The sequence below is a fragment of the Euprymna scolopes genome, chromosome 33 (genome assembly GCF_053919585.1).
Source record: "Euprymna scolopes isolate OS-2025 chromosome 33, ASM5391958v1, whole genome shotgun sequence".
In the NCBI taxonomy this organism is placed as follows: Eukaryota; Metazoa; Mollusca; class Cephalopoda; order Sepiida; family Sepiolidae; genus Euprymna; species Euprymna scolopes.
In genome coordinates this window covers 90,763,287-90,791,164 of record NC_136514.1, presented here as the reverse complement: position 1 = coordinate 90,791,164, position 27,878 = coordinate 90,763,287, and the positions used below count along the sequence as shown (strand labels likewise).

Here is a 27,878-nt window from a genome sequence, read left to right as displayed (position 1 = left end):
ACCGTTACGCTTGAACCATATCATTACAATTCAAACCACTCTTAGAACCTCATGCCATACCATCGAAAAGGAACAAACAAAAGAAATGAAAAGGAAATCCAGCTTGGCTTTTTTTCTGTTTTAATACAAGTCGTTTATCATCGTTACTTTCCAAACAATGCCTACTTCTTGTTTTTTTTTTACTATTCATTTCGTCTTCCATGAGATTAACAAAACCTCACCATCTTGACGTCAACTTAAAAGTCTCTTGCCGCCATCACAGGGCCATATGTCCATCTCGCCCAGTGTACACTTTTCTTCTCCAACCACACGCTGGCCACACGCAAGCCCTTTCTTGTCTTCGACTTAACATGTCCATCTTCCGTGGAACGCACTTCTCTCCGACCATGTGCTGTCCTTTTTTTTTTTTCTTGTCACGCAAACCCATGCACACTCCCTAATTTGCATATGTGCTTTTTCGGCTGCTGCTGCTGCTAATATCTTCGCAAACCAGTTATCCTACAGCTCCTGCTGATATTTTCCCATGAGCACATACACGCTCTGCTACAGAGGCTAACCAAGCACTCTTGATGATAAACATTTGAAAGCAATTGTTGAACAAAAGCCACGTCAAACTGTGGCATAGATGTGTCTAAATATATTTATTTATTTTTTTTTTACATAGGCATCACCACTTATCAAGGCCCAGAAGTCACTCGAGGATAAGGGTTAAAGAGTGTACAGTAGTCAACTGGACAATATAATAATCGTTGGTAATGGAAATTCAGTAAATTTGTTAACTTAAGTGGAACAGCTCATCAAGAACTTGTTTACGTTGGACTTGAAATGTGCTTGGTCAGCCTCTGTAGCAGAGTGTGTATGCGCTCATGGGAAAATAGGCAAACTGAAGACAGTTCCACAAGCGGGCAGTTCTGAGAAAGAAACTTTGTTCATGGAATCTACATTTAGGTTTAGGCACAGATAAAGAGTGGGGGGAATTATTGATAGCGTTTTCAGGCAGACGAGTGTTTCTCATGAAAGTTGTCAGTTCCATCTGAAAGAAACTGGTAAAGTCAAAAAGTTTGATGAATGATAATCCTTGAATGCGTAAACTAATCCACATGAGCATCAAACACTGACCAGCAATATAGAAACTAGAACAGAAGTGAAATAAAAAAACTGAAGAACATCACATGGAACCCAAAAACTGAAATAAAAACTCCTCGGCTTAACATTCACAGGCAATATAAACTGGAACAAATACATAAGGACATTGCAAAGGCTGCTGCAAAGAAGGTGGATTCCTTCTGTCGAGCGAGAAGATTACTCATACCTGAGAATATCATGTACCTCTACAAGACCACCATTAGCTCATACATGGGATATTGTTGCCACATGTGGGCTGGTGCATCTACCACTAGCCTCTCCCTCTTTGATAGGGTCCAAAAAAGAGTCTTCAATCTAATAGGTCCCACTTTGTCAACTAAGCTCCAACCTCTGTCCCATCGCCACAATGTTGCATCTGTGCCTGTTTTACAAGTATTTTAACGGAATGTGCTCTGATTAACTTGTTGCACTTGTGCCTCCTCAACGTACATATCCCTGACAAACCCGCTTAGCAACAAAATCTCACTCCTTCATTGTTGAAGTCCCTAAATACCAGAAATCTTTCTACCCTAGTAGCTTCTTCCCTTGGACTGCTAGACTTTGGAATTCCCTTCCTGTTACTTGCTTCCCTGACTGTACTGATATACAGAAGTTTAAATATAACATAAACCAACTTCTTGTTAATCTTTCCTAGTCATGGTTCGAAATACTAGCCAAGTGACGATATACCTTGTTATGGGGTGAACGTGATTAAAAAAAAAAAATGTTAATTAAAATAAATAACATTGTGTTGGCATTGACTATCACCACACGCATTAGTTAAAAAGGAGCAATGAAGATAAAAAGACAGGAGAGAAAGCACTAACAAGGCCTCCACTAGTTGAGTGCAAAGAGAACTAAGACCTTGGGAAGATTTAATTCAAGTGATAACCAACGAATCTCCTAACTGAATCCTCAGCAATTACTACCTTCCATAGTCGCTATAGATAACAGTAATTGCTGAGGATGTAGTTAGGAGATTCGGAGTTCCTATCCCATCACGGTTAACCACTTGACGAATGCTAGAGGAATAGTTGGCCGCAACATTATGAAACCACGACTAGAAGATGAGGATAATAATCTGCAATGAATAAATAATACAAATTCCAATTAATTAAACGAATTTGCATTATTGCAACCGCTACTTGCCATTGACTTCTCACTGGCAATGACAAAAATTACCCCATAGCAATAAGAAAAGTTAAATTTTCCTTCAAAAGAATTCAACAACAAAGTAAAAAGGGATCCCATAGAAGTAAGAAAAGTTAAATTTTCTTCAAAAGAATTCAACAACAAAACAAAAATGACGCCATAGCAGTAAGAAAAGTTAAATTTCCTTCAAAAGAATTCAACAACAAAACAAAAAGGGATCCCATAGAAGTAAGAAAAGTGACGAAAAAGGTGATAGAAGGTTAAAATCGTTGCAAAATGTTTACCTGTGGAGGTGGATCCATGAAATGAAAAAGTAAAAGGTCTTGTACACCAAGAGATTTCAAGAGAAGCACCACGTTCGCTAGATTCGTTCGTTGGATCTCAGGGACAGTAGTAATCAGCATTTCGTCCTTGTATTGTCGTTCCGTGTATAAACGGAAACATTGCCTGCAAGAAGAAAAGACATTTAGTAACAAAATAACATTTTTTTTTTAAATATATAAACTGAATTAATAATGGCATATTGAAAAATAAGATAGAAAAATAGAGACAAAATCACCACATAAAAATAGGGATAATAGCTTCATCTATAATACAAATCTCACCTGCCTGTTTAAATGTATGTATGTATGCATCTATGTATGTCATGAACGTTGAGGATTTGTGCCGTTATGAACGCGTGTTCATTTTAAAAGCTGTACTACCGGCGAAGAGAACGTCTCTCTATTCTATGTCCTGTGTATTTGGGATTGTTTTACTCTTTTATTCATGTTGAATTCACCTATTCGTAACAACCATCATCATCTTCATCATAAATGCTCCTTCATATATATTCTATGTGTACGTGTGTGTGCATATGTATGTACATGCGCGTATGTATGAATGTATGTGTGTATGTGCATGTTATCATATGTGTTTGTTCTTGCATATGTATGTTTGCGTGCATCTGTTTGTATGCATGCTTGTATGTGTACGTGTATATCTTTATTTCGATATGTGTGTGGGGTGGAGAGGACTCCCAAAAGCCCTGTTAAGGCAACCCCTCTGGATGAAGCAAATCTCTGATTTAAAAAAAAAAAAAAAAAAAAAAAAAAAAACAAAGCGGGAGACCAGTACGCGCATGAAGCTGGTCTGCAGTTTAACTTGTTACTGGCTATCTTGCTGATGCTTGTTACTGGATCTCAACATTTTGAACCGAGAGAGACTTAGCTGTCATACAAAGCTAAAACTCTGTAACATCATCTTTGTATAGATACTTCCTCAGGCATTTGTCTATAAAAATTGTCCATGGCGATGGAAAAACTGTCGCGTGTGTAGCCCTGAAATGCTGGAAGCATGTAATAATTGATCTGCCATCATTCTATATATATTTGTATATGTATGTATATATGTATGTGTGTATATATTTTTATTTATTTATTTATTTATTTTTGTGTATATATGTTTATGTGTGTTTGTATGTATATACGTATATATGTATATATATGTAGGTATATGTAGGTAACTTTATGTGTATGTATGTATATGTGCATACATGTGTACGTATATGCATGTGAATATATATGTATATGTGTGTATGTATTTGTATATGATAGTGCATATGTGTGTGCATGTGTGTATGTATTTGTTTGTATGTATGTGTTATACGTATTGTGCATGTGTGTATGTTTATGTGTATGTATGCGTGTATATGTATATATATGTATGTATGCCAAGAACCATCTTCAATGTCATGTCTGCTTGAGCATGTGAATTCGCTGGCAGGACTAAAAATTAACATTAATTCCTTCACTTCAACTGAGCACTTTTCTACAAGGGGGGGGGGGGTCGCTTTTTTTCCCCAATATTTTCGAAAGTCATAACCTATTTTCGATTGACTAGCCTTAATTTAAACCTTTGCCACTTCCGGTTTGGTGATGGATGTAACAGCAAAGACGTCATGTTTTTTTTCCCCACATATTTTTCCTCCTTCGCGATACAGGTTCGAGCCTGCTTGCCTACTACCACATTTTTTTTTTTTTTTTTTTTTTGCTCAATACACACCTCCAAACACCCGGGCAACGCTGGGCACCCATATAGGCTAGTATAAAATACAAGAATAATGTAATACTATGGACATCCATCCCTGTGTAGAGCTAAGACCCTTCACAATTAGAGGACATGATTTATTAGCAGAGCAAAAGTATGAGAAGTAAGACTAGTAAAATAATAATGGGAGAAAGCAAAATCATTTTAACACTTGAGACAGGAAGACGCCTCATGGTTAGACGTTAGTTTATGAATAATTAGCTACGAGTTGCTGATAAGGCAAGTGTGGAAGTAGTCAGTTTCTATCAATCAGGTGTGACGATAACTAAGACAAAAGACCAGATAGAGTGTTTCTGATTTTGAGTCAATAAATTTAGGAGTCAGACTAAGTTTAGAGACAGTTTTATGTATTGGAGAATTGATGACTGGTGTCTTGAAGGTCCCCCCAGGAGAAATTGGAGAGACTGAAGTCAAGATCGGACAGTTTTAGTCGATGAGGAGATGAACTGATCAAGATGCCTTGATAGACAGCTATCAACAGAGAACGCTTGGGGGAGGAGGGTTTTTTTTTCCGCACACTTGGAGCACAATTTATTTGAACACAAAGTATCAGAATTGTGTTTTCTTTTGTGAGTATGTTTTTTTTTCTGTACTTGTAAACCAGTATTCACACCCTTGGCAGTTGCTAATGCGAGAGACGACAACATGGTCAGAACAAGAATAAAAAGCAATGAAGGAGAATAGAAAACCATACCAAACATTGTTCAGATTGGTGATATACGTATATACACACACGGATACATATAATGATGGCTGGTTGGTTGGTTGTTTTTGTTTTACGGCATATCAACCCTTTTCGGGTTATTTAATTATCAAAGATTTTGAAGAAAAATTTTTTTAATAGAATATATTTGTTGTTTTCACGTCGGTTTCTATTTAATCCATAGTTGGGACCCTAACAGGTACTACCATTCCGGGTCAGAGTGGACCTGGGAGCAATGGTAATTAAAGGGTGGCTCCACACTCCCCAAAGCCCACAAGCTGGGGCCTCACCACTGGATATAGTTTAAGGTCATATCCAGGACCCCCATTGAAGGACTTTTACTCTCTGCAGGGGGGCAGTCGGCGTATTCTAATCCCCCACCGATAGGGCCTATAATGATGGCAGATCAATTATTACATGCTTCCAGCATTTCAAGACTACACGCGTCACAACTATAGGACTATTTTTATAGACAAATGCCTGAGGGAGTATCTATACAAAGATTATGTTAGAGAGATTTAGCTTTGTATGACAGCTAAATCTCTCTCTCGGTTCAAAATGTTGAGATCCAGCAACAAGCAAGAGTAAGATAGCCAGCAACAACTTAAACTGCAGACCAGCTTAATGCGGGTACTGGTCTCCCGCTCTATGGTTTTTTAAATCAGAGATCTGTTTCTCCTAGAGGGGTTGCCTTAACCACAGCTTACGGGAGTCCTCTCCACCCCACATACACATGGAAATAAACACATGCATGCACACATACATGCATGCACACAGAATGCGCACAAACATACATATGCATGTACACACACATGCAAACATACACACATAGAGGCACACATTATAAACATGTACTTACACATGAATACATGCACATACACATGTAAAATACACATGAAGGAGCGTTCCAAAAGTCATATATCCTCAATGATCAGGACGAAGGTGATGGGTACAATTCAATGAGTTTGACAAAAAAAAAAAGAAAAAAGAATAAAAAATAAATCCAAAAAAACTAAATATACATAGAATCAGACGAAAAATCCAAATGAATAGAACAGCGTTTCAAATGGCTGGAGTTTCTTTCTTTTTTTTTTTGTTTGTCTTTTTTTTCTTTTTTCCTTCTCCTTCTTCTTTTCTCCTTTTTTTTTAATAAAATGTTTGTACACAAAAACTCATGTCCTGAAGGCAGACCATGATGACAAACTTCACACATTATTTACAACTAAATATATATATATATATATATATATATATATATATAAAGGATATAATACAGGGATAATAACACCATATAAAACACAGGGATAATGATAACATATAAAAGCAAGATAATGGGTCAAATAAAACACCGAGATAATAGCACAATAAAAAAAAAAAACTGGGATGGTAGAACAAAATAAATAAAACGATAATAGCACCATAAAAACAGGAATAATGTCATGATATTAAAAAAAAAACATGTATCACAGCACCATATAATACTGATGACAATCTTCTGTCCTATGAGACAATGGCATTCTGCATCTAGTCTAGGGCACGGCAGCATATGCTGTGGCTATAAAGTCAACAGAGTTGCCTCTCTGGATGGAGGCCTGGGCAGGTGATAAAGAGACCTAGGTTTGCCCAGTTACTAGGGTTCTCCTCTCAACGCCGCAGACAAAATTTGATGGAAAGGCAATCCAATACGGTCTGAGCCAGTGCAGCTACAGGAGTTGTCAGAAAGGTATTGCAGTGTTTCATCATCTGCTAGTCTGGAATCCAAACTGGATTTTTTATCAGGGTTTACTTCCTTAGCCTTTTCTAAGGCATCCACAAAGCAGTGGAGCTATTTGCCCATAACTGGTGAAAATTTTAACATATCTCCAATTTTGACGAAAATAACAAACATCTTTATTGTAGTTATAATTGTATGATAATGAAAAGAAAATCCTTAAGTGATTCTTCTAAAAAGAGTCGGGTGAAAGACACGCAAATTTCCCCATATAAGACGCAGCAATTATAGAACCATATAAGACGCAGAAATTATAGCATAATATAAAACGCAGCAATTATAGCATAATATAAAATGCAGCAATTATAGCACCATATAAGACGCAGCAATTATAGCACCATATAAGACGCAGCAATTATAGCACCATATAAGACGCAGCAATTATAGCACCATATAAGACGCAGAAATTATAGCATAATATAAAACGCAGAAATTATAGCACCATATAAGACGCAGAAATTATAGCACCATATAAGACGCAGAAATTAAAGCACCATATAAGACGCAGCAATTATAGCACCATATAAGACGCAGCAATTATAGCACCATATAAGACGCAGCAATTATAGCACCATATAAGACGCAGAAATTACAGCATAATATAAAACGCAGCAATTATAGCACCATATAAAGCGCAGCAATTATAGCACCATATAAGACGCAGCAATTATAGCACCATATAAGACGCAGCAATTATAGCACCATATAAGACGCAGCAATTATAGCATAATATAAGACGCAGCAATTATAGCATAATATAAAACGCAGCAATTATAGCACCATATAAGATGCACCAATTATAGCACCATATAAGACGCACCAATTATAGCACCATATAAGATGCACCAATTATAGCACCATATAAGATGCAGCAATTATAGCACCATATAAGATGCAGCAATTATAGCACCATATAAGACGCAGCAATTATAGCACCATATAAGACGCAGCAAAAATAGCATCATATGAAATACAAGGATAATAGCATGATATAAAATTCAGAGATAAAAACAGTATATGAAAAATAATCTTCAATTATCCCAGGCTCCCAGCTATGGACAAAATAGCAACTTTTGTTCAATTATTTGTATGCTTTAGCTTTTTTTTTTTTTAATTTCTGCATAAAATAATTAAAAAATGGTTGATATGCCACAAATTCACAAAAACTTAAATTTTATAATGAAGTTATACTTCTTTTGTAGAAGTTACTTTTAACTGTATAGAATTTAAAAGTTTATGGTAATCCTATTGTTTAATTAGAAATAATTATAAAGAGAGCGACTATAGTTTTTAGTATATATAAACCTACTTACCCAGGTCCAGTTCTTCCAGCACGACCTGATCTTTGGTTAGCATTTGCCTGTGAATAAAAGAAAACAGAAGTTCTATTAAAAAAACTGCTCTAAATGATTATTGTATATCTTTGTTGTTACTTACATATAGAAGGCACTTTGTGCGTGTGTGTGTGAGTTCATTCCCTATGAATTCCAAAATGGCTGGGACAATTTTTTTTTATTTTACACAAATGTACTTCATATTTCTGGGAGTGTTCTTAGATAGGCTTTGTATTGGAAAGCAATAATGTCACTAAATAGGGTTTGTGGGTGATATGAGAAAAATATGTCTGTGTAGGCATTAAAAATGTTTTTATTTTCAACATTATTACATGAGGAGTTATTTCAAGTAAAAAGTTCATTTATTTTATCAATCAAAACTCGAGAAATGCACGATTAAAATGTGTAAACATTGAATGAATAAAATTCAAGGTGGCTGTCACCTGGAATTTCATAGCACAAGTAGTAACCTTGACCTTGTGATCAAAAATCAAGGTCGAGTGAAACAGAACGAACTGAGGCAAACCTGACAAGTCGGAAAATGAAAACAAAACAACTGTTATTAATATTTTTTCTATAAGCAAAAAGAAATTAATAAGAAAATAATTAAAACAATTTTTATTTTTAATTATGTAGAATAAATAAATGCAAGAAAAAAAAAGAAAATAATTAAAACAATTTTTATTTTTAATTATGTAGAATAAATAAATGGAAGAAAAAAAACATCATTGTCATTTGTTAGTTTTGTTTCAGTTTGTTCGGTTTCGCTCGATTTTGATCGCAGGGTCAAGGCTACTACTTGCACTACAAAAATTCCAGGTGACAGCCACCTTCATTTTTTTTACTCATTCAATGTTTGCATATTATAATCATGCATTTCTCGAGTTTCGATGAGTAAAATAAATTAACTTTTCACTTGAAATGTCTTCTCATGTAATAATTTTTAAGATAAGAAACATTTTGAATGCTTACACCAACGTATTTTCCTCATATCATAAGCGTATTTAGCAACATTACCTTGGTAAGCCTCCAATAAGTATCGAAAATCAAAAAGATCCGATTAAAGAAGGAACAAAATACCCTTATACAGTGCATTTGAGAAGTTTTAGCACTACACAAACAGAAATAATATCAACAGTAGGTTCTTTAATAAGATGTTCAAAATGAATGTTTCTGTTTAGAGCACAACTGAACCATATTTGACTTTTGCATTTTAAACTTTTAATTCAAGCCATCTATAAATATAAAAGCGAAAATGTATGTATGTATGTTCACTTTTCCTCGATGTCCACGAAAGGCTTCTTTCAAACAAGCGCTTGCTCGCTTCACAACTTTTTAAAACTTTTTATATCATCTATAAATTGTAATACCTACAAATTATCCACAGAGCTCGCCTCTCTATTTAATTTTATTGACTTTCAAACGTTAATTATTCCACATTTCCCGCATCGGCACGCGTTACATTCGGTTTTCGGTATAAAAAAAGCGAACCTCGACTCTAATCACAGGCCCAGAGCCAGTTTGTTCAATGTCGACTTCGTCATATCAGACTGTAGCTTTCATTTCGAGACGAGGGAGCAGGTTTTTAAAAACAAACAAACCCATTTATTCAAAACTGTCCCGCACAAAATAACTGCTGAATACCTATCGCCACCACGTCAATCAAAAACGCACACCTGTTTTTTTTAAACACTTTACTATTTTCCAACTGCGCGTCATCAACGCTTCGGCTTTTTTTCACATACCCCGAAAAACACCTGGGCAATGCCAGGTACCCCTCGCTAGTCTATAAATATAAAAGCGAAAATGTATGTATGTATGTTCGCTTTTCCTCGATGTCCTCGAAAGGCTTCTTTCAAACAAGCGCTTGCTCGCTTCACAACTTTTTAAAACTTTTTATATCATCTATAAATTGTAATATCTCAGAGTTATCCACGGAGCTCGCCTCTCTATTTAATTTTATTGACTTTCAAACGTTAATTATTCCACATTTCCCGCATCGGCACGCGTTACATTCAGTTTTCGGTATAAAAAAAGCGAACCTCGACTCTAATCACAGGCCCAGAGCCAGTTTGTTCAATGTCGACTTCGTCATATCAGACTGTAGCTTTCATTTCGAGACGAGGGAGCAGGTTTTTAAAAACAAACAAACCCATTTATTCAAAACTGTCCCGCACAAAATAACTGCTGAATACCTATCGCCGTCACGTCAATCAAAAATGCGCACCTGTTTTTTTTAAAACACTTTACTATTTTCCAACTGCGCGTCGTCAACGCTTCGGCTTTTTTTTCACATACTCCGAAAAACACCCAGGCAACGCCGGGTACCCCTCGCTAGTCTATATATATAAAAGCGAAAATGTATGTGTTTGTTTGTGTGTATGTTTGTATGTCTGCTAAAAACTTTCGACAGACACAACAAAAATTCACAAACTTGGTCTCATATGAAAGCCCCACGTTCCGGACGACAAATATCGAAAAATTGGCCCAAAGTGACCATCAGAAGTGCGTCAACTGATCCATTTTGTGCAGTCATGTCATATGCTACTGGTACCATGTAACCCAGTACTACCTGCCTCATGGTCGGGTCACCGGCGACTAAACTGATTCCCCCACCAGACTTGTTTGGTGAGGAGGGTGGCCAGTCTCCCTGAAGGATTAAAAACAAGACCTTCCAAAGGGCGAATGAACTCTTTTTCTGGGTCAACGGCCAACTAGCACAGTATATATTTGTGTGTGTGTGTGTGTGTGTGTGTGTGTGTGTGTGTGTGTGTGTGTGTGTGTGTGTGTGTGTATATGTGTATTGGGGTGGAGAGGGCTCCCGTAAGCCGTGGTGAAGGCAACCTTTCTAGGAGAAGCAAATCTCTGATTTAAAAAAACAAAGCGGGAGACCAATACCCGCATTAAGCTGGTCTGCAGTTTAATTTGTTGCTGGCTATCTTGCTCTTGCTTGTTGCTTGTTGCTGGATCTCAACATTTTGAACCGAGAGAGAGACTTAGCTGTCGTACAAAGCTAAGACTCTGTAACATCATCTTTGTATAGATACTCCCTCAGGCATTTGGGCTCATGGATTTTAAATGTCTCAGGGAGTGGCAATCGTCTGACAAGACGTTGCAATCATCATGTATGTTTGTGTGTCTGCTAAAAACTTTTGACCGACGGAACAAAAATTCACAAACTTGGTATCATATTAAAGCCCCACCCTCTGAACGATAAATATCGAAAAATTAGCCCAAAAGGACCATCAGAAGTGCGTCAACTGATCGATTTTCTGCAGGGGGGGGGGGCCTAAAAAAAGTGACATTTTAATGTTAAACATTACATATTTTTAAATCGATTTATAACTGCCCCAAAAAATATGGGCGCCAACTCTTCTACATAAAGTATACACGGGGCCGTTTATTTTGGGTCAACTTGTATTTAAAACTCGCTGAGTCATGTCATGTGATCTTGACGTCAGCAAGCTCTAATGGCAGTCTGATTTTAAAAATTGTTATCGGTAAAATAAAAATTAACCCTCACACAAGCTAAACTATGAACTTCTACGCTATGACAACATTACCAAAGTTATTAGCACATTAAAAATACAAATAACAAGCCAAAAATGTGAAGTAAAAAAAAAATATGGTTACAAAACATATTAACGATCAAAGTTTTTACAAAAAGAAAACAGCCAGACGCCATTTTCTTTTTTAGTAACAGTCGAAGTGAGAGAGAGAGAGAGAGAGAGAGAGAGAGAGAGAGAGAGAGAGAGAGAGATGCAAACAGAGAGAGAGAGAGAGACAGAAAGAAAAACGTTAACTTTTTCACCCCGAAATCGACAATTTTCGACAGGGGGGGAGGGGTCAACAACGCATGCGTCAGATGACGTCATGACGTCGTGACCTGATTTACTTTAAATAGTTGAAAAACCGAACAAATTTCAGATGCGTCGGTTTAGCCCAGGTAGTTAAGGCCTTGGTTCATTATCTAAACGTTTTGGGTTCGAATCGTGGTGTGAGATGTTTTTGTTTTTTTTTCGATTTTTTATATTTAAATATTGAACCCTGTATTATTAAAGCCATTTTTCACGTAACGTTCGTTTTCCTGTTTTTTTTGTTTTTTTTTACTTCGCTTATTCTTAGCGACACCCAAAAACACCCGGGTACCCACCTGTTTTTTTTTTCTTCGCTTATTTTTAGCGACACCCAAAAACACCCGGGAACCCACCGATTTTTTAAATTTTAATACCGAAACAGGCTTATTTAAGCCATTTTTCACGTGTTCGTTTTTCTGTTTTCATCGTTCGTTTGCCTTATGTTAGTTTTTTTTGTGTTTTTTTTTATTGTTTGATTGCCGCGTAGCGGGGAAAACAGAAACTGGCTTCTGCAACTTGACGTTGTCGCAACTGCTAATTTCAGTTTATAAACGTCAACTTAACACACTTATCAATTCATTTGTTCCCGTGGTCGAGATGGTTAGGTCGCAGGGTTTTTTTTTCCATTTCCTTTCCACCTCCGCATCAAACGTTCGAAGTTCAAGCCTACCTTTATACTAAAACTATTTTTTTTCTTTTACACCTCCAAACAACCGGCCAATGTTTTTTTTTTTTAACAGGGTTGTTTTAATCTACCCCCACCAACACACACCTCCAAACACCTGGGCAACGCCGGGTACCCCCGCTAGTCATATATAAAAATAATTTTATAAACTTGATAGCAGGTTCTTTACAGTGTAATGTAGACTATAATGTATTATATTACTAGAGCACGCAATAAATCGATTTGATTGAAAAAATTGTTGATTTCACCGATTTTGATGGCAATAAAAGTATTAGGCATGTGGAACATTTGTTAATATTCATTCAATCTCAAGAAACATCGGATATATATATATATAATTTAAAGGAGATTAGAATAATAGTCTAAAGAGCTAAGTGTATTTTAATGTAATAGTGAAATTACTAGTTTAATTAAAATACAGGAAATGCTCGTTGTAATTTAGATATATAATAAGCTCGATAGTTAAATGTCCTAGAGCTAATTCAATATTAAGTAATGTGATTTATAATTTAAAAATTTAAAAAATTTTTTAAATTTAAAAATCAAAATTTAATTAAATTAAAAATCAGTTTCATAAGAAGGAACAACAACAAAGTCAATTATCTGTACGATCGTTTCGGAAATCCGTGCTTTTTATTTGTGGTATACATGAAGTCACGTAGAACAATTATACATAGTTTTTTTGGTAACCTAACCACTTCAACATTTTAATGGGATCGACGGACTCGACTCAGGTCACTGATCTAGTTGGCCTTTTCCTTTTAAATGAAATACATTGTACACTCCATAAACAATTCAAACTTGAAGGAGGGCTATATAGAGATGATGCACTTTTCATAACGAATTCTACTAATAAAAATTATGAAAATGCAATTAAAGCTCTACATAAATCATTTAAAAATTATGGACTTAGTATAAAAATCGACCCTAATAAAAAAATTGTTAATTTCTTAGACATAACCTTAAATCTTGAAAATTCTACCTTTGAACCATACCATAAACCTAACCAATCACTTCTATATGTCCACAATCAATCAAACCACCCTAAATCAATATTAAAATCAATAGTTCCCAATATCGCTCTAAGAATTTCTAGACTGTCTTCTACTAAATCAATATTTACCAAAAATGAAAAATACTATAATGAAGCCCTTAAAAACTCTGGATATAATTCACAAATTAAATTCATAAATGAAAATGATAGAAACATAAACTGCATTAAAAATAAACCTATTAAGAGCGTAATAACATATAATATGGCAATGTCTTCCCGTATACGAGTTAAGAAAAATAACCAGGAGACAAAAAAAGATAAAACCAAACTACAAATATTAGATAATAATATAAATAAACAACAAACTAAAACCCGCAAACGTAAGAATAGACACAAGGAGATCCTATGGTTCAACCCCCCGTATTCCAAAAACCTAGAAACAAACATAGCTAGAGAATTTTTTAAAATATTAGATAAGAACTTTAAAACCCCCCATAGATATAATAAGATTTTCAATAAGAACACAATTAAAGTCTCTTACTCTACTATGCCTAACCTTCATCAGAAAATAATTAGCTCTAATAATAATAAAATTAATAAACTACAAAATGCAACTATACAAAATACATCGGACTGTAACTGTAGAAGAAAAAATAAATGTCCCCTACAAGGCTCATGTAAAATTAAAAATGTTATCTATAGCTGCACAGTATCAAAAACTCCAAATATACAAGAACCTATCAACAGCCATAACTCAACTACCAGATTAAATAATAACACCAACTTAAATCAATCTACCGATCAATTATTAACCAACCCACCACATTATAATCCAACAATAGACCTAACGGAAAATAATCATAATAATCAAGAGGTAATATATATTGGTTCCACATCTGGCCCAATAAAACATAGAATTTCAACGCACAAACATTCTTTTAAAAATAACTCTCTATCAAACCAAACTACTCTATCCAACTATATTTGGCAACTAAAAAATAGCAATATTTCTTTCAACTTAAAATGGCAAATAATTGAGACTTGCAAATCATATAAACCAGGAGATAAATTTTGTACATTATGTACAAAAGAAACCCTAAAAATTTTAAAATATGAAGATATAAAAAGCACAACCAAACTAGTAAATTCAAGACACGAGCTTCTATCATGTAATCATAAACGTTGGTTTAAATTTAATAAATATAAACCACCTTAAATCATTAAAAATTACTCATTAGTAAAAATAGATTTTTTTTTTTTTTTTTTTTTTTTAATAAATTAAGTTAAACCAATTACCGCCCTTAGACTCGTAAATCAAATAATAAATAAAGCCATGACAATTATCTCCCCTTAAAAACTTGCAAAAAAAAAAAAAAATACTCTCTCTCTCTCTCTCTCTAGATATTAACTGTAGCGTCTTTAAATCAAAATACGCTAACGGAAACAATTTACTGCACGAGCGTCGCCCTTTTAAAATTCATCATTCAATAAAATAAAAAGCTATAGAAAACATCTAAATGACTACTTTAAATACAGTTCCTGATTTCAAAAAAAGAAAAACCAAAAGGTAATTATATATCTATATATTTTTAAATCAAATTTATTATGTAAATTCAAAAAAATATATTTTTTTTCTACTCATTTCTATCTCTAACCTATACCAATTTTCTCATTAATTATCTTATAAATTTTAAATCCAAACCTTTTACTTCAATTTTTCAGATTCATCTGCCTTACTTTTAATGCTAGGTTTATTTTTGGTGTCTTTTCAATTCAATAGAAATCCTCCTAAATTTGCTGATGAGGAGACCGTGCTTACCAAAAAAACTATGTATAATTGTTCTACGTGACTTCATGTATACCACAAATAAAAAGCACGGATTTCCGAAACGATCGTACAGATAATTGACTTTGTTGTTGTTCCTTCTTATGAAACTGATTTTTAATTTAATTAAATTTTGATTTTTAAATTTAAAAAATTTTTTAAATTTTTAAATTATAAATCACATTACTTAATATATATATATATATATATATATATATATACCAGGAATGGACACTCATTTTATTGTTCATTTAAAAAATTTAGGGTTTATTAACAACACAATTGTTTCAGATAATATAGCTGTTATTTAAGTATATAATGGTTTTTAATTATAATTATACCAGCTGGGCAGTTCATGAAAAAAGTGCATAAAAACGAACAAACAAATTCTCACAGTCTCAAAAGCCTAGGGACAGGCCTTTCACATCTGGTATTCATATAGTACTATATGAACTTATATGCTAGTTCAATATCATAATACAACAGAACAAGCTAGGTAACATACAAATATCCGTGCATGAGGTCGCCAAGCTAATCAAGAACCTAGATTCCAGTAAAGCAACTGGCCCTGATGGCATCCCAATTATAGTGTTAAAAAAGCTTCAACCAGAACTTGCTCCCATACTTACGAAACTATTTAAGCGCTGCCTTAAGGAGAAGTGCTTTCCGACTCCCTGGAAGACCTCATCAGTTTGCCCTGTATTTAAGAATTCAGGTGATAAGTCATCTCCCTCTCAGTACAGACCAATAAGTCTCCTGTGTGTTATGAGTAAGTTGCTGGAATCCATATTAAATAGAGAAATAGTCAACCACCTCAGCAGGAATAACCTTCTTAGTGACACACTCTATATCTGTGCCTAAATCAAAACGCGGATTCCATGAACAAAGCTTCTTTCTTAGAACTGCACGCCTGTGGAACTCTGTTCCGTCTGCCTGCTTCCCACCGGACTACAACTTGGATGTCTTCAAGTCCAATGTTAACAAATTCCTAATGAACCGCCCCCTTAAGTAAACACTTCATCAAATCTCCACACTAATGTAATGTACTTGCAATAACCCTTATCCCTGAGTGGCTTCTGGGCCTTGATAAGTGGTGATCACTGTGTAAAAAAAAAAACTCTACATAGTTGGGCTCCTTGCCCGGACCAATGTGATTCTCTTTCTCCAGATTTTCCTGTTTTCCATCAGCTGCCTCAGATCTTCAGGATCGCAGTTGGCATCTTATGCAATTTGCTGGATGTACATGAATCTAGGCCGTTATGCACCCATGTCGTGGAGTCCACAGCAATACATTTCTCACCAGCACTTGCTTGCTCCTCTGGCAGTGACTGGCAAATCGTAGACGTCATTTCCTGATGGTAGTAGATATGGCAGGTAGGTTGCCATAAAGTTGCTGCTTCATGGGATGATCTTGCTAAGATATATTTAACACTGTAGCATACGGGTGTATGTGCCATCTAGCTTTCTTTCCAATCTTTTGGTGAGTGTCCAGGTTGTAGCACCGTATACAAGGACAGGCTCCACCACTGCTCTGAAGAACTGCCTTTTCGATATCTCTCTGTGGAACTCATATTTTTGCCCAACATATGTTCCATGAAGAGAGATAGGTTCCACAGAAAGAGAGATATCAAAATTCCCATCTCAAAAGCATGGGCTGCATTAGATAAGTTGCAGTCAGTATTGACTTCAAGGTTAACTAACAAACTGGAAAGGCAGTTCTTCAGGGCAGTGGTGGAGTCTGTCCTTGTTTATGGCGCTACAAATTGGGCCTGTTGATAATGGGAAATCTAATATATAAAAGGGCTATTATATATCTGTCTCCATATTTTCAAACTCTATCTCCTCCAAAACTAAAACTCACAGAGCAGCGCTAGGGGCCTCAACTGATTAGATTTTTTAGGGACCATTCTTTTATGGGTCTTTAGCCGGTTAAAATATTTTTTAAGGAGTCAAAAATGGGTCAAAATTAAAAAAAAACGTTATCCATTTTTAACATTCACCTTAGTTTATTTTTAATCAGTTCATATGCATGTCACATTGGTACAGTGGTAACGTCACCACTGATTGCTACAGTTTCAGTTTCAATTCTAACTGATGGCACCCAAATACTTTTTTTTTTTTTACTTTTGAAATCACGACTCTATAATAATATATACAAAATTTGGACAAATTAAAATATCATATTTAAGCGTATTTTATGCCCGGGCAAAGTCCCCACCCACCGCTGATCATTTATATGCAGGACAAAGAGCACATGTTGGGAGTGCAAAAGAAATTGTGACTACTGGATGTGAAAAACCTGTCCACAGGTTGTTGAGACTGAGATTTTTTTTTATGCACATTTTTGTGCCGAAGAGCTGCCCAGCTCATATAATTAAGAACCATTATATATTTAACTATATCTATACGCTGAAACAATTGTACGCAAATGTTGCCCATAAACCTAACTTTTTTAAATCAACAATAAAATGAGTATCTATTCCTGGCAAAGCAGTACACTATAAAATATATTTATAGCTTTAGTATTGCATTATTAAGCTAACTAAAGGAATTTTATGTATTTGCTTATACATTTGAATAATATTCTAATTAATAAAAAACAAGCTGCACTGCGTGGCTTCCCTCTGGTGCTGCATGTGAGATGACGCCACAAAAAATAGTGAAGAAATGATGAATGTGAGAAGTGCAAAGGGCCAATGTTGCCTTCACATTTTTGCCAAGTTTCAGAAAAATCTAATGGATGGAGCAAAAGCTATGAGGTAAAAAGTGTCATTTTTTGCAATTTGGGGGCATTTGTAACCCCTTTTGAGCTCCTGGGAACGTCAAATTCCAGTAAAAAATGGACAAACAGTGCAGTTTCACGCCTTAAGACATATATATTTGAATTCAGTACCATGGAAAACCACTATATAGACATACATATCAAGTTTTTGAGTCATATGAAAAAAGAGCTCCAAAAAGGCATGTTTTTTAGCCCTAAAAGTCCCAGAGGGATGCGAACCAGAATTTTACCAGGGTCACCCATACTGAATTTATATCAAGAACAATGGGCTCTACATTTGGACGAAGTTTCAGGAAAATCTAATAGATGGATCAAACGCTATGGGGCAAAAAGTGTAATTTTTTGCCATTTTGGGGCATTTTTGGCCTCTTTTGAGCCCCTGGGGATGCAAAGGGAATTTTTGCAAAAAACAAAATTTTTTACTGTACACATCTATTTAATGAAATACAATTTGTGGCAAAATTTCAGGAAAAACTAATGGGCGGTTATCTGGCAATCATCCTGAATAACGCACGCACGGACAGACACCACTGAAAACATAGGTCTCTCTCCGATAAATTGAGGGAACAAAAATATATAAAGAAACAGATATATGTATGTATATGTTTTTTTTTTTTCATAGTATAAAATTTTAATATGGCTATATAAAAACTGTATTTGTTTTTAAACATAACAAATGAAGACATACAAAGACTGAAAGGTGAGCAAACTGGTTTCGAGTCTTGCTCAACAAAGCTAAATCGAGGTTAAGATTACAATTACGAGAAAAAATAGTGAGGAAAGCGGGGACAAAAAAGAAATCAAATAGAATTTAGTTCAGGAAGATTTTCTGTTTACTTACAAAGAGGAGAAAAGACTTAATGCAAATTTTGTGTGTATGTGTTGTTTGACCCGGATGTCTAATGTTTGCAACACCCTCCCAATGTAGTGCAAATATTTAAATAAACAGAGTTTTTAGGGGAGGGGGAATATCTTTCCAAATCAACATCAAAATAGTGAAAAAAATTTGAGGCAAAATAATGTTGTAGAGACAAGTGATTTGTTTCATACATTTATCACTTATGTTAAGCCAAGGTAGATGAAAAAATATAGGACATCCGTCAACAGACACGTTTTAGTTTTATAAAAATTTGAAATTTCATTTTTGTCCCTCCTCACCAAACATTCATGAGAAACAGTAGTCTAGCTGAAAACACTATTAATAATTTCCCCCACTGTTTATCTGTGCCTAAGCCTAAACATCGATTCCATGAACAAAGTTTCTTTCTTAGAACTACACGTCTGTGGAACTGTCTTCTGTTTGCCTGCTATCCACCTGACTACAATATGGTTGTTTTAAAGTCCAACGTAAACAAGATCTTGATGAGCCGTTCCACTTAAGTTACCAAATTTCCATTACTAACGATTGCTATATTGTCCAATTGACATTGACTACTGTACACTCTTCAACCCTTATCCTCGAATGGCCTCTGGGCCTTGATAAGTGTTTTCAGCTAGACGGGTGTTTCTTGTGAAAGTTTGGCGATGGGGGAACCATCGATTGCAGCTCAGTACAGCTGTTGCCATGAAAATAACAATAAAGCAGAGACAAACTCGCAACATCTCTTCTGTGAGATAGAGGTTGCAGGGGAGAGAAAAGGACATCTCCTACAAGACTACGATACAATTACTGATTCTGTTTAAAATTACCGATTGTATTTACTTTAAGTATTTTATTTTTGTATTTATTATAATTATTTGATTTTTGTATTTATTATAATTGTTTTATTTTTGTATGTATTATAATTATTTTATTATTGTATTTATTATAATTATTTTTGTATTTATTATAATTGTTTTATTATTTTATTTATTTTAATTATTTTATACTTGTATTTATTACAATTATTTTATTGTATTTACTACAATTATTTTATTATTCTATTTATTGAAATTATTTTATTATTGTATTTATTTTAATTATTTTATACTTGTATTTATTACATTTATTTTATTTCTGTATTTATTACAAGTATTTTATTATCGTATCTATTATAATTATTTTATTATTGTATTTATTACAATTATTTTATTATTGTATTTATTACAATTATTTTATTATTGTATTTATTATAATAATTTTATTTATGTATTTATTACAATTATTTTATTATTGCATTTATTATAATTATTTTATTTATTTATTTATTACAATTATTTTATTATTGTATTTATTTAAATTATTTTATTTTTGTATTTATTATAATTATTTTATTTATGTATTTATTATAATTATTTTATTATTGTATTTATTACAATTATTTTATTATTGTATTTATTATAATTATTTTATTATTGCATTTATTACAATTATTTTATTATTGTATTTATTTTAATTATTTTATAATTGTATTTATTACATTTATTTTATTTCTGTATTTATTAAAAGTATTTTATTATAGTATTTATTATAATTATTTAATTATTGTATTTATTATAATTATTTTATTATTGCAGTTATTACAATTATTTTATTATTGTATTTATTATAATTATTTTATTATTGCAGTTATTACAATTATTTTATTATTGTATTTATTACAATTATTTTATTATTGTATTTATTACAATTATTTTATTGTATTTATTACAATTATTTTATTATTGTATTTATTATAATTATTTTATTATTGTATTTATTAAAATTATCTTATTATTGTATTTATTATAATTATTTTATTATTGTATTTATTATAATTATTTTATTATTGTATTTATTACAATTATTTTATTATTGTATTTATTATAATTATTTTATTATTGTATTTATTGCCATTATTTTATTATTGTATTTATTACAATTACTTTATTATTGTGTTTATTATAATTATTTTATTATTGTATTTATTATAATTATTTTATTATTGTATTTATCACAATTATTTTATTATTGTATTTATTATAATTATTTTATTATTGTATTTATTACAATTATTTTATTATTGTATTTATTATAGTTATTTTATTTCTGTATTTGTTATAATTATTTTATTATTGTATTTATTATAATTATTTTATTATTGTATTTATTACAATTATTTTATTATTGTATTTATTATATATATTTTATTTCTCTATTTATCATAATTATTTTATTATTGTATTTATTATAATTATTTTATTATTGTATTTATTACAATTATTTTATTATTGTATTGATGGCAATTATTTTATTATTGCAGTTATTACAATTATTTTATTTTTGTATTTATTACAATTATTTTATTATTGTATTTATAATAATTATTTTATTATCGTATTTATTACAACTATTTTATTATTGTATTTATTACAACTATTTTTTTATTGTATTTATTACAATTATTTTATTATTGTATTTATTACAATTATTTTATTATTGTATTTATTACAATTATTTTATTATTGTAATTATTATAATTATTTTATAATTGTATTTATTACAATTATGTTATTATTGTATTTATTACAATTATTTTATTATTGTATTTATTACAATTATTTTATTATTGTATTTATTACAATTATTTTATTATTGTATTTATTACAATTATTTTATTATTGCATTTATTACAATTATTTTATTATTGTTTTTATTACAATTATTTAATTATTGTATTTATTACAATTATTATATTATTGTATTTATTACAATTACTTTATTATTGTATTTGTTATAATTATTTTACTATTGTATTTATTATAATTATTTTATTTTGTATTTATTACAATTATTTTATTATTGCATTTATTACAATTATTTTATTATTGTATTTATTATAATTATTTTATTATTGTATTTATTATAATTATTTTATTTTTATTTATTACAATTATTTTATTATTGTATTTTTTTTTTTTTTTTTTTACAAAGGCATCACCACATTATCAAGGCCCAGAGGCCACTCAAGGATAAGGGTTAAAGAGTGTACAGTAGAAGTTGGTCAATATAGTAATCATTAGTAATGAAAATTTGGTAAATTTAATAACTTATATGGAACGGCTCATCAAGAACTTATTTACCTTAGACTTGAACACAACCATATTGTAGTCAGCCGGAAAGCAGGAAAACGGAAGACAATTCCACAGGCGTGCAGTTCTAAGAAAGAAGCTTTGTTCATGGAATCTATGTTTAGGTTTAGGCACAGATAAAGAGTGGGGGAAATTATTGATAGTGTTTACAGCTAGACGAGTGTTTCTTGTGAAAGTTTGGCGAGGGGGGACCATAGATTGAAGCTCAGTTGAACACTTTCCATGAAAATAACGATACATCAGAGACAAACTCGCAACATCTCTTCTGTGAGATAGAGGTTGTAAGGAGGAGAAAAGGACATCTCCTACGAGGCTACGAAGTCTATTTTGAACTCTATCAAGGCAGGACAAGTCCTTTCTAGCAGCTCCTGCCCAGATGTAGCAACAGTATTCCATCCTTGGACGTACCTGGCTCTTATATAGATAGAGAATAGCATCAGCAGTGAGATATCTACTGGATCGATAGAAAGATCCCACCATTTTTCCAGCGGCCTTGGCAACAGATTTGATATACGTGTTCCATTTAAGATCAGGAGTAATGGTCAAGCCCAGAAGCTTGTCAAAACTTGAGGCCTCCTGAAGACGAGAGCCATTCATTTCAATTGATGACAAATGTGGATTAAAATGTTGATGATGTAAAGAGAGAAGCTTGGTTTTAGATGCATTAAAAGTAACCAGCCACTCCTTTCCCCATTGTACTACATGCTCAAGATCAGAGGAGAGAGAATTGGAGAGTACTTGCTCGTTTACTGTCTTAGATGTGGTACCATAAATGGTAGTGTCGTCAGCATAAATGTCTACAAATGATGTAAGGATATGATTTGGAAGATCATTAATGTAGATCAGGAAAAGAGTTGGGCCCAGGATGGATCCCTGAGGGACACCGGCATTAATACTGAGAGCTTCTGATTTTTGCCCCTCAACTACTACTCTTATGAACCTATCAGAAAGAAATGATTTAATAATTGAGAAGACTTTTCCAGCTATACCATAGCTAGCGATCTTATGAAGTAAACCTTTATGCCATACCCTATCAAAGGCTTTAGATATGTCAAGAGCAATTGCCCTAGAAAGATTGCCACCGTCGAGAGATTTTCTAATCCTATGCGATATAACTGTAAGGACATCTGCTGTAGATCTAGCAGAACGGAAACCATATTGAGTGTCACTAAGAAGGTTATTTTTGTTGAGATGTTTGATTACTTCTGTATTTAACACAGATTCTAGCAACTTACTCATGACGCAGAGGAGACTTATTGGCCTGTACTGAGAGGGGGATGAGCGATCACCTGAATTCTTAAATACAGGGCATACTGATGAGATTTTCCAGGGAGATGGGAAACTATTCTCCTTAAGACAACGTTTAAACAGTTTTGTAAGTATGGGCGCTAGTTCAGGTTGAAGTTTTTTGAGTACTATAATTGGAATACCATCAGGGCCAGTTGCTTTACTGGAATCAAGGTTTTTGATTAGCTTGGCAACATCACGTACAGATATACGTATATCACATAGCGTGTTTTCTGATACAGGAGGAAATATTGGGGGTTGGCGGTCTTGGTCGCAAAGGGTAGAATTAGCTGCAAAGTTCTTGACAAAGAGTTTGGCTTTGTCTGATGCTGACGAGATTACCTCAGGTCCATTGATAATAGTTGGGATGGAGCACACGCTTCTGTTCAGGATTCTGTTTGCTATTTGCCAAAACTGGTGGGAACCAAGCCGCTGCTCAGCTACTTTGGACTTAACAGATTGAGCATACAACTCTCTTGCGTTCCTTATTACTTTCTTACAATGGTTGCTGGCAGTCCTGAAAACGGCTTTAGTTTCCATACATCTATTACGTTTGAAGCAGTGGAAAAAGTGATTTCTGTGCGCAATGGCAGCAGCACATTCTGGAGAGAAACATGGCTGGCTGTTAGGTTTTTGCTGAAACTTTATTATAATTATTTTATTATTGTATTTATTACAATTATTTTATTATTGTATTTATTACAATTATTTTATTTTGTATTTATTATAATTATTTTATTATTGCATTTATTATAATTATTTTATTTTGTATTTATTATAATTATTTTATTATTGTATTTATTATAATTATTTTATTATTGTATTTATTACAATTATTTTATTATTGTATTTATTACAATTATTTTATTTTGTATTTATTATAATTATTTTATTATTGCATTTATTATAATTATTTTATTATTGTATTTATTATAATTATTTTATTATTGTATTTATTATAATTATTTTCTTATTGTATTTACTACAATTATTTCATTATTGTATTTATTATAATTATTTTATTATTGTATTTATTATAATTATTTTATTTTGTATTTATTACAATTATTTTATTATTGCATTTATTATAATTATTTTTTTATTGTATTTATTACAATTATTTTATTATTGCATTTATTATAATTATTTTATTATTGCATTTATTATAATTATTTTATTATTGTATTTATTACAATTATTTCATTATTGTATTTATTACAATTATTTTATTATTGTATTTATTATAATTATTTTATTATTGTATTTATTATAATTATTTTATTTTGTATTTATTACAATTATTTTATTATTGCATTTATTACAATTATTTTATTATTGCATTTATTATAATCATTTTATTATTGTATTTATTACAATTATTTTATTATTGCATTTATTATAATTATTTTAATGTTGCATTTATTATAATTATTTTATTTTGTATTTATTCCAATTATTTTATTATTGCATTTATTATAATTATTTTATTTTGTATTTATTACAATTATTTTATTATTGTATTTATTACAATTATTTTATTATAGTATTTAATACAATTATGTTATTATTGTATTTGTTATAATTATTTTATTATTGTATTTATTATAATTATTTTATTTTGTATTTATTACAATTATTTTATTATTGTATTCATTATAATTACTTTATTATTGTATTTGTTATAATTATTTTATTATTGTATTTATTATAATTATTTTATTTAGTATTTATTACAATTATTTTATGTAGTATTTATTATAATTATTAAATTATTGTATTTATTACAATTATTTTATGTTTGTATTTATTATAATTATTTGATTTTGTATTTATAACAATTTTTTTATTATTGCATTTATTATAATTATTTTATTATTGTATTTATTACAATTATTTTATGATTGTATTTATTATAATTATTTTATTATTGTATTTATTACAATTATTTTATTATTGCATTTACTATAATTATTTTATTATTGCATTTATTATAATTATTTTATTATTGTATTTATTACAATTATTTTATTATTGTACTTATTACAATTATTTTATTATTGTATTTATTGTAATTATTTTATTATTGTATTTATTACAATTATTTTATTATTGTATTTATTACAATTATTTTATTATTGTATTTATTATAGTTATTTTATTTCTGTATTTATTATAATTATTTTATTATTGCATTTACTATAATTATTTTATTATTGTATTTATTACAATTATTTTATTATTGCATTTATTACAATTATTTTATTATTGTATTTATTACAATTATTTTATTATTGTATTTATTACAATTATTTTATTATTGTATTTATTACAATTATTTTATTATTGTATTTATTATAATTATTTTATTATTGTATTTATTACAATTATTTTATTATTGTATTTATTATAGTTATTTTATTTCTGTATTTATTATAATTATTTTATTATTGTATTTATTATAATTATTTAATTATTGCATTTATTATAATTATTTTATTATTGTATGTATTATAATTATTTTTTATTGTATTTATTATAATTATTTAATATTGTATGTATTATAATTATTTTTTATTGTATTTATTATAATTATTTTATTATTGTATTATAATTATTTTATATTGTATTTATTATAACTATTTTATTTTTGTATTTATTACAATTATTGTATTATGGAATTTATTACAATTATTTTTTTTATTTTTTATAATTATTTTATTATTGTATTTATTATAATTATTTTATTATTGTATTTATTACAATTATTTTATTATTGTATTTATTACAATTACTTTATTATTGTATTTATTATAATTATTTTATTATGTATTTATTACAATTATGTTATTATTGTATTTATTACAATTACTTTATTATTGTATTTATTATAATTATTTTATGATGTATTTATTACCATTAATTTATTATTGTATTTATTATAATTATTTTAGTATTGCAGTTATTACAATTATTTTATTATTGTATTTATTATAATTAATTTATTATTGTCTTTATTACAATTATTTTATTTTTGTATTTATTATAGTTATTTTATTATTGTATTTATTACCATTATTTTATTAATGTATTTATTACAATTACTTTATTATTGTATTTATTATAATTATTTTATTATTGTATTTATTACAATTATTTTATTATTGTATTTAATATAGTTATTTTATTTCTGTATTTATTATAATTATTTTATTTTTGTATTTATGACAAATATTTTATTATTGTATTTATTATAGTTATTTTATTTCTGTATTTATTATAATTATTTTATTATTGTATTTATTATAATTATTTTATTATTGTATTTATTACAATTATTTTATTATTGCATTTATTCCAATTATTTTATTATTGTATTTATTACAATTATTTTATTATTGTATTTATTACAATTATTTCATTATTATAATTATTTTATGTTGTATTTATTATAATTATTAAATTATTGTATTTATTACAATTATTTTATTTTTGTATTTACTATAATTTTTTTTTGTATTTATAACAATTATTTTATTATTGCATTTATTATAATTATTTTATTATTGTATTTATTACAATTATTTTATTATTGCATTTATTACAATTATTTTATTATTGTATTTATTACAATTATTTTATTATTGTATTTATTACAATTATTTTATTATTGTATTTATTATAATTATTTTATTATTGTATTTATTACAATTATTTTATTATTGTATTTATTATAGTTATTTTATTATTGTATTTATTATAATTATTTAATTATTGCATTTATTATAATTATTTTATTATTGTATGTATTATAATTATTTTTTATTGTATTTATTATAATTATTTAATTATTATATGTATTATAATTATTTTTTATTGTATTTATTATAATTATTTTATTATTGTATTATTATAATTATTTTATATTGTATTTATTATAACTATTTTATTTTTGTATTTATTACAATTATTGTATTATGGGATTTATTACAATTATTTTTTTTATTTTTTATAATTATTTTATTATTGTATTTATTACAATAATTTTATTTTTGTAATTATTATAATTATTTTATTATTGTATTTATTATAATTATTTTATTATTTTCTTTATTATAATTATTTTATGATTGTATTTATTATAATTATTTTATTATTGCATTTATTACAATTATTTTATTATTGTATTTATTACAATTATTTTATTATTGTATTTATTATAATTATT

The 27,878-nt window shown here is 30.0% G+C and overlaps 1 protein-coding gene across 1 annotated transcript in view; it reads right to left on the bottom strand.

Moving 5' to 3' along the window:
- The window catches only part of LOC145258353 (pre-mRNA-splicing factor ATP-dependent RNA helicase PRP16-like), a 290,934-nt gene that overhangs the window by 123,966 nt on the left and 139,090 nt on the right, over positions 1 to 27,878 (bottom strand). The window contains exons 18-19 of the mRNA XM_080116587.1: positions 8,153 to 8,199; positions 2,562 to 2,724 (exon numbers count right to left, since the gene is read on the bottom strand). Coding sequence (XP_079972713.1) covers positions 2,562 to 2,724; positions 8,153 to 8,199 — 210 coding nt within the window. The remainder of the gene's footprint in view (positions 1 to 2,561; positions 2,725 to 8,152; positions 8,200 to 27,878) is intronic.